Source organism: Uloborus diversus, chromosome 4 (genome assembly GCF_026930045.1).
Source record: "Uloborus diversus isolate 005 chromosome 4, Udiv.v.3.1, whole genome shotgun sequence".
Classification (NCBI taxonomy): Eukaryota; Metazoa; Arthropoda; class Arachnida; order Araneae; family Uloboridae; genus Uloborus; species Uloborus diversus.
This window is the reverse complement of record NC_072734.1, coordinates 175,050,683-175,059,511: the sequence shown is the minus strand read 5'-3', so window position 1 is coordinate 175,059,511 and position 8,829 is coordinate 175,050,683. Positions and strand designations below refer to the sequence as shown.

Here is an 8,829-nt window from a genome sequence, read left to right as displayed (position 1 = left end):
CAGGATGACGTTGCTAATGACAAAGAAAAAAGGAAGGAAAAGTGGTCCTGTCCTTACATTTTTTCCAAAATTGATATTCATTTTAAGCTAAAAAAAGTTCTTAAATCCTCCCCTGAAAGGTTTTCGAAATTAAAAGTATTTCAATGTTATCTATGGGGACTTTAAGAAGTAAAGAGCGGTTAGGGATCCCCCTCCGAGATTTTTCAAAGTTGAAATTTTAAAGACGTAATTACAGACTATATTTGATAGTAACGTTAGGGAAAGGATGGTGGTTCGGGAAACCTCCGCCAAAAATGTTTTGAAATTCCATTCTCAGACCTAATAATCAAATCTTATTTTAAATATCTTTCGGAAGAGTTGAGGAGCGTAACATTTTTAAGACCCTTATTTTCAAATTGATTGGAAAAGAAGGGGAAATGAAAGGAAGAGAGGGGAACGTAATTTGTAAATCAATAATCTGCATCTGTAAAAAATTTAATTTCAAGATTTCTTTTTAAAATAAAAAGATATTTTTTCTAACATTAATTACCTTTTTTGATTAAGTAATTTTGCTTTCCGAAGAGACGTTCCTTTCTTTTCTTGAGTAAGGTGTATAGACTCCTTGACCCCCTCTGGTTGCACCACTGCTAGTTGCCATCTAACGTTTTTTTTTTTTTAATTTTTTTTATATATACGTATATATATATATATATATATATATATATATATATATATATATATATATATATATATTTAGCTTGGAAATTCTTTGTGAGCAAACCGGAAACCAAATAATAACTACCTATATTTAAACTTTTTTTTTTTCCAGATATTTGGAGGGGCCAGATCCCCCTCGACTTATGCCTTTGTAACTCACATACAACCATTTTTACTTCCTTTAAAAAAAAATTAAAAAAAAAAAGAAGTATTGTAATCGCAAAAAAAAAAAAAAAAAAAAAATCACCCAAAAATCGGCCTTAATTTCCATTTTTCTTACCCCCGAATGAATGTTTTTTTTTTCGACTCGACCACATGTGGATAAGTGCCTAAGAACGTATAGACACGCGAAATATCCTTTTTAAGGATTCTCGACTTAATAACAACGAGTTTTCTCGTGACGTTCACGTCTGCATGTACGTATGTGCGCATGTGCGTATGTACAGTGGCTCCCAAAAGTCTTCGTACACCTACGACTTTCAACGAAATGAGCCCCAATCCATTGGTTAGAATTAATATTTCGAAATAGGTATTTAATTGTAAGATCTATGATCAATTTTTAACCAAACTACAGGAATAATTTTTTAAAAAAATTAAAACTTAATTTTTTAAAAATCAAAAACCAAAAAGTGCCGGAAATTTTATCTCACAAAAGTCTTCGTACACTTTATAAAATGTCTATATATTATGGAATAATCTAACTTTTGATTAAGTTATTAATTAGTAGAATATCGTACAGTATTCATAACACCTTTTAAACGTCTGGGAATAAATTTCATTCTTTTTCTTTCTTTTTTTTGCGTAATTTCTGAGTAAGTGTTCAACCACACTTCGAGTCTTACTGTTTCTAGCTCTATTTTCGTTTTAAAGCCCTGTTTTCGGAATCTAGCCTCCAGATATCTCTAAATACGTTACATTAAGTTAAGATCTGGAGTTTAAGGAGTATTTTCTAAACTTTCGGACAATTTTCGAGGCACTAGACGCAAACGTTGAAAGCCGTATGCTTCTTATCGTTATCTTGATAAAAAACAAAGTTATTTCCAATAACCAAATTTTTGGCTAAGAGTTCAAAATTTGTTTTTAAAATATTTAAAGGAACAGTATAATTCATTATTTCATCAAAAAATTACAAACTACCAAGTCCTGATGCTGATATGCACCCTCACACTAGAACACCTCCCCCGTCCTGATTAACTGATCCAAATAAGTTCTTAAGATTAAGTTCCTAATTTTTTCTTCTACTTACAGTTGTACAACAATTTAACCAAAAATGTTAAATTAATTTTTATCTGTAAGTAAGACATGATTCCAAAACGTTTTTAGCTTATTTATCATTGATTTTGCGACGAAAAGCGTAAGCTTTCTGTTTTACGAACGACCAAGAAAATTTCTGCGGAAAGAGGTCCCATTTAATCCTGCTAATCAAAGAACTTGGCGAACAATTTAGGTGAAAATTAAATGTAAAATGCTTCATTTAACTCTGCAGAAACTTTTACGGCACACAAATGTGTATTTTTCATAATTTTTTTAGCTTTAAATCTCCGATCACGTTTTGTCAACTTCGCCGGTTGCCCTTTTCTTCCCTTGTTTTCGGTCCGATTCCTTTCTTTAAAGCATTTTATCAAGCACTTTACTATGCAAACAAATAAATTAACTAATTTAGAGACATTTCAAACCAATTTACCACTACTGTGGGAAAAAAATTCAAATTTTGAATGGTGTTTGCGGTTTTTTACGAATTCCAGCCATTTTACAGTATTAAGCACAATATTAAGGAATAAATAAACAAAAAATTAAAGCCAAATGACTTATAAAGGTCAACACAATGCAAAAATATAAATAAAACGGCATATGAAAATTTTAATCATGAATATATTCGAAAATATTCGAGTGCACGATGACTTTTGTAGCGTGTAATTTCTCTGTTTCTTCGTTTTCTGACCCATTTCAAAAAGTAGCTAAGTCAATATTTTGAAAAAACCAATGGGTTGTATTTAGAATGACGTATTAATGATGTGTGAAAAAATATTGGACTTAATATTCGAATTCAGTTTCGAGTTATTTTGGTTTTACTAAAAAACTTCAAAGTGTACGAACACTTTTGGGAGCCACTGTATGTCGCATAACTCCAGAACGGTATGTCCTAGAAAGTTGAAATTTGGTACGTATACTCCTAGGGAGGTCTAATTGTGTACCTCCCTTTTGGTTGCATTCGGTTGCTTCTAAAAGGGTCTTTTGCCTCTTTTGGGGGGAAAATCATTGTTAATTTCGATGTAAACTCAAGTGGTGTTATAATTTGGCTGATACTTACCGATATATCGCCAGTCTTTTGGTCGCCAAGTTTTGTCGTCAACTTGACGACAAATTTGGTGATTTTATTTTAAAAATATAGTTTCAATTTTGCCACTGTTGGTAATATTTAGAGAGTAAACTATTGAATCACATTAAAATTGCCAAAAATGGGGAAATTACCTTAATTCGTTATATTTATAGATTTTGACAATTTTAATGTAGTTCTAAGGGAATCTCGCTAACTATCTCCAACATCGCCTAACTTACACCGAATTCGTCATCTCATTTTTTCCACCATATTCGTCCTTAACTTGACGATATATCGTGAAGTTAGTGATATGTGTCGCTCAGCATTCATTCGGGATTGAAAAAATTGAATTTATTCCAAAACTAGAGTGAAATGGTTTTCGAAAATGCACCATTTCCTGTGTTTGGTACCGGGGAAAAAAATAATAGTAAGCAGCCATATAATCAAGCAGATTCAATTTCTTTTTTGCTACAGTCTACAGTGAAACAAAAATTTAAAATACACATGACACAATTTCGACAGACCAATGCGTTTGAAAAGCGTACTACCATAAATATCGCAAATATTATTTCCGAAAAAAAAAAATCTGCGCCGGTTTAGCACAGTTTTTTTTTTTTTTTTGGTATCATGTTTTAGAAATACTGAAGTTTTCGACATAAATTTGCAATAATTGGACTATCAATTGCATAAGTTTTGAATTCTTGATACAAAGAAGTTAGAATAAAAATATACATAGTTTAAGCATCTTTAAAATAATTGCTACCTGAATTCAAATAAATATGCCTTTTGTCTTTTTAAATAACAAAGAAAAGAAATTGTGAAATCTAATTTCCTGGGAGATTCGTTAGATTCAATTCGATGGAAAGAAAAATATAGTTTCTGGTTTTGTTTTTTTTTCTTTTTTTTTTGTCCTGCTCTGTAGAATATTTATGGGGGGGGGGATGAAAACATAAAACCTTCGAAGAACCAGATTTGTTTCAAAATTCGGTATGCATTTTGATCTATTCAAAACGAAGTATTTAGAGCAAATTGACGGGGGATAAAATAACATGTAAAGAAACATAATAGAGTCAACTTTCGAATTCACAGAAAGGGCACTGAATAATGAAGCCAACTTTAGTCAAGTGTCTGCTTCTTCTTTCGCAATCAAGGGAAGACGGAAAACGAATCAGAAAGGCAACAATTCTTAGAACTGAAAAAAAAAAAAGAAAAAATCTCATCAAGGTGTACTTATCTGTATCACAGGCGAAAAAATAGAGATAATCCAGCAAATAGTCCGGCGGCTGAACGACAAGTTTTAGGCGGATTGCGCACTTCGATGTAAAAGCAATTTTGCTTTAGATTCTTGTTTTGGGATCTTTTAAGAACGTTTTTAGACACAGAGGCATTTGCTTTGAGGTTTGAGTAATATTGTACAAGCGCGCGAAATTTAAATCCATCGTAACGATTTTTCTGCCTAATAATATATGTTTTTCGATGTGTTTGTTCTAATTACTGTTGAAGCTGAATGCAACAATCAAAGATAAAGAATGTAGAAGATAGATCCTTTACTGAAAAATTAAGTTTTAAGAGCTTAAAAATGCGGAAAACGCTGATTTTTCAGAGATGCCAAAAGTGGAAAAACTAAAAGTATTCTTAAAATACTTTTAAAAAAGACTACACAGATACCCTTACAATTAAATCGAAATAATCATTGTAAATTTTATTTATAAAAATTAAAACATCACTTGCTTTGTCAAAAACGGCGAGTGTTTCACCTTTAGCCAGGAAACAACAAAAGATCTCTTTTGCCGCCATAGTCCGGCGGTATAACGAAAAGACTGCATTTTGAGGTAAAAGCAATTTCTTTTCTTAATTATGTTTTAGGTTCATCGAGGAGCGTTTTTAGCCATAATAGCATTTGCTACGTCATTTGGATTGTTTTTTTATAGCGTCCCAAAGTGTCTCACCCAGTGGCACAGTCAAGTCATTCTTAGTCGCTTTTCACGTCAAAAAAAAAAAAAAAAAAACTCGCCGGGCTCATCAAATAACGGCATGTGCGTTATTTGCAAAACATTGCGCTTATTAAAGCAGACGGTGGAACTGCTGACCGGATTTGATGCCCTTTTCACATTTATTTTTTGTTGGGATCATTATTTCTTACTTTACGGTTTTAAGATTAGTAATTGACCAATTACAAAAAAGTGAATAAGAATTCTTATTTACATGATCTTGGGTTGTTGGGAGTTTTATGAGCTCGGTCTTCGGTTTTGCGAAACATCGCAATGGCAGCCCTGTCTATACAGCCTATTTACGAAAGATTTTTAGCTATTCTTACATTTCATATCAAAATGAAGCATTTTGGAATCAAACATTTTATTAGAAAAAAAAAAGCTCAATTTCTTTGGAATTACAAGCTATTACACAATGCAACCGCAGCTCATTTTCATCAAAAGTAAATTGCAAATAAAAATTGTAACAACACACAAATGTTTTATGTTTTTAAATCTAAAAAAGTCATCAAGTTTTATAAACATTTAATATCATAGGGGGGGGGGCGAAAATAAATTTGAACATAAAAAGTAATAATTCAAATTGAGAATAAACTTAACTGATAGTTTTGAATCACAAATTAATGTTCTGATATTGTCAAAAAGAAGTTACCACACTTGCTAGAGAGAAAATATTAAATATTAGATAAGTATTGGTGTAACTGAATAGAATTATTTGTATTAGGGATATCTACGTAAATAAGATTAGGCATAGCTTTGTAGGAACCACTGACTTAAATTTCTTGAAAACTGACGAAAGCGTGAAATGCAACAAACGGATATACGATCTGGAAGCGAACGACAGACGGGGCAATTGTATGACCTTTTTAGCCACTCATTGATACAATTTTCATGAAAACTATGCTTACAATAAAGTTCTTTAGCTTTCGAATCACCTCCCGTATTTAAGCAAATGGTGCAAAAGTTTCCATCTTCAATTTTTTCACCAACTTTAGAAATTTCTTCTGTCATACGACTTTCTTGGTCTTCAAAAATCTCTTGACCGTTGCCATTTTGGTTTTCCGTTTGAACGCTGATATGAATATCTTGAGAACTTGTAGAACGCCCGGGGGTGTTGCCATTTTGGTTTTCAGTTTGAACGCTGATATGAACAACTTGCGGACTTGTAGAACGCCCGGGGGTGCTGTCATTTTGGTTTTCCGTTTGAACACTGATATGAACCACTTGCGGACTTGTAGAACGCCCGGGGGTGCTGCCATTTTGGTTTTCCGTTTGAACGCTGATATGAATATCTTGTGAACTTGTAGAACGCCCGGGGGTGCTGCCATTTTGATTCTGTGTTTGAAAGCTGATATGAACGTCTTGCGGACTTGCAGAACGCCCGGGGGTGCTGCCATTTTGGTTTTCCGTTTGAACGCTGATATGAACATCTTGCGGACTTGCAGAGCGCCCGCGGGTGCTCCTCAAATCTTCTACGTGGCCAGATAAATTCCTTCGACTTTGACGAGTATTATAATAACTAACATGGCGATTTCTGAACTTGATCGGATAATCCTTCTGTTTTTTGTTCTTGGTCGATGAATTTTTGGGCACTTGAGAGAGAGGACGTGATTTTTTCATGATTGTTTCAAACTTTTCGACTGAAATAAGAAATAATTATTTTTAACTATTTACTTTTAACTTTGCATTCAGTGACATATTCCGTAGAGAATATAATTAAAAACGTGTAAACGTAAAGTAATGGATGATTTAAGAACAGATAGAGAAGGGCAATTCCATGATAAGGTCAACCAGATGATCAAATTTTCAAAATTAAAATTTCTAAACAAATGAGGTGTCATTTTAAAGGTAAAGAGTTGTATATTTTGGAATGCCTGTCAAAAATTTGATCACTTCAGTTATAAATAAGTTATAGGAGGTTAAACTAAGGTCAACATCTTGAGTATTTTCAAACCATATTTAGTGACTCTCGAAGAAATTATGTTTTTTCCAAAAAATACATACTAATATTATGAATTGAGATGAATAACCTTTTAAAGATGCAATGTGTTGCTGGTGATGTTGCAAAAATGTGTCAAAATATAATTCATTTTGATTTGTAAAGGAATTCCTCTATGGAACATTACGTGTTTTACGTCCGACACCAAAATGCACAATTAATTATGCTGAGCCAATAATTTTAAAGCTACATGCTTGTATTTTTGGGTACAAAGTAAGATTTTCAATCTCATTGATGTAACCTATTTTCATTTTGTAACAAGTGAATATTTTTTACTTAAATCTAGGTGTCGGACGTAAAAAAATTTTTACGTCCGACACTATTACATTCCTTTAAACAAAATATGTTTTCGACTGTGTTTCTTCTTTTTTTGCCTTTAATTTCAAAGTTAAAGTGAAGCATGCATAAAAAACAACTAAGTGAATTTACTGTATATACATTTAGGGCTGATAGGGGAAAGTAGGACCCATTTTGAGAAAAGGGTGTGTTGAATGAAAGTAATACAGTTGATTAAGATCAATTTCGGCAAATTTGCCAAAACTATAAGTGGGAAAAAAATTGGAAACACTAAATGACTGCGTCTGTGTAAAGTTGGCTAATTAAGAACAATTATCAACATTCAACCCATATAAATCTTGATGGGTTTCTTTCAGGTAAGTTTCACAAATAACTAATCTCCATCTTTTGTAGCTGAACTATCAGCTATCTACTAAGTCATCATAGTTGTCTTGTATTTCACTAATATAAATATTTCATCAGAGTTTCTTTTGATTTTCAAATCCTCACTGTTATGGGTGAACTACTAACCCCAGAGTGTGCGGACCTGTTATAGCGAAATTTTACGGGGTAAGTGGAGCCCCTCCTCTAAAAGTTTTTAATAATATTTTATTCAAAAATTCTGATTGCATGCTAACCGTGAAACACTTTTTGAAAAATACTGCTTAAACTCGCCAAAAAATAATTTTCAGATTTTTTTTTTTTTTTTTTGACTAAGTTTTTTGACCCCGAAAAAAAAAAAATCCACGGAACTCAAATATATGCAAAACTAATCACTGTGATGAACCATGACATGATCAATGTAAAAAATTATGAAAACCATAAGGTTATTTCAGTTTTTGGGTGTGACCCACTTAACCCAGTGTCCCACTTCCCCCAATCAACCCTACTTTTGAATTTACTTGTTAAATTTCGTTTCAGTATATGTAACCTATATAATTTACACATTTATAACTGTAATCATTGTTATGTATTTACATTTAAGAGCAATAGTTTACGTCCAATATGAACAATTTTACGTCCGACACCAAGCTAAAAATATTTTTTTAAATAATTTTATTCCTTATAATATCATTTGAAAACTGTATAATATGCTTCAATCATAAGTATACTTTAGAATTATGCTGTTTTTAAAATTAAAATGTAAGCCGATTCACAGACTTTTAATAATTTTTAAGTGAACCATCAATTTTACTATTTGTGTGTTTACGTCCGACACCAACTCTTTAAATTTTTTTAATTTATACTTTAAGGATCTATTTTGAAAAACTAACATGATTTTTTATTCAGTGGGATGTAGTAAGTATCTTGTAAATAAATTTGATCATTTTGGAACAGTTTATACTTGTTAAATGGAATTAAAACTGAGAAAATTTTCTTCATTTTTTACGTCTGACACCATGGAATTGCCCAGAAGCTGAAAATCAAGAACCAAAAATGTTTTTAAAAATTTCGTTTTCCCTTATTATATAACAATTTTATAATTAGAACTTATTTTGTAATGCTAACTAACAATTTGATGTAAACGCATTAAGAAACATATCAGT

The 8,829-nt window shown here is 32.0% G+C and overlaps 1 protein-coding gene across 1 annotated transcript; it reads right to left on the bottom strand.

Moving 5' to 3' along the window:
- Nucleotides 1-5,751: 5,751 nt before the first annotated feature.
- LOC129221006 (E3 ubiquitin-protein ligase RLIM-like) lies at nt 5,752-6,627 on the bottom strand. The gene has a single exon (XM_054855442.1). It carries the CDS (start codon nt 6,625-6,627, stop codon nt 5,752-5,754), a length of 876 nt encoding a protein of 291 aa, XP_054711417.1.
- Between the last annotated feature and the right edge of the window lie 2,202 nt (nt 6,628-8,829).

What these genes read in the sequence shown, in the direction of transcription:
- LOC129221006 (XM_054855442.1), bottom strand. Translation starts at nt 6,627, where the DNA reads ATGAAAAAATCACGTCCTCTCTCTCAAGTGCCCAAAAATTCATCGACC.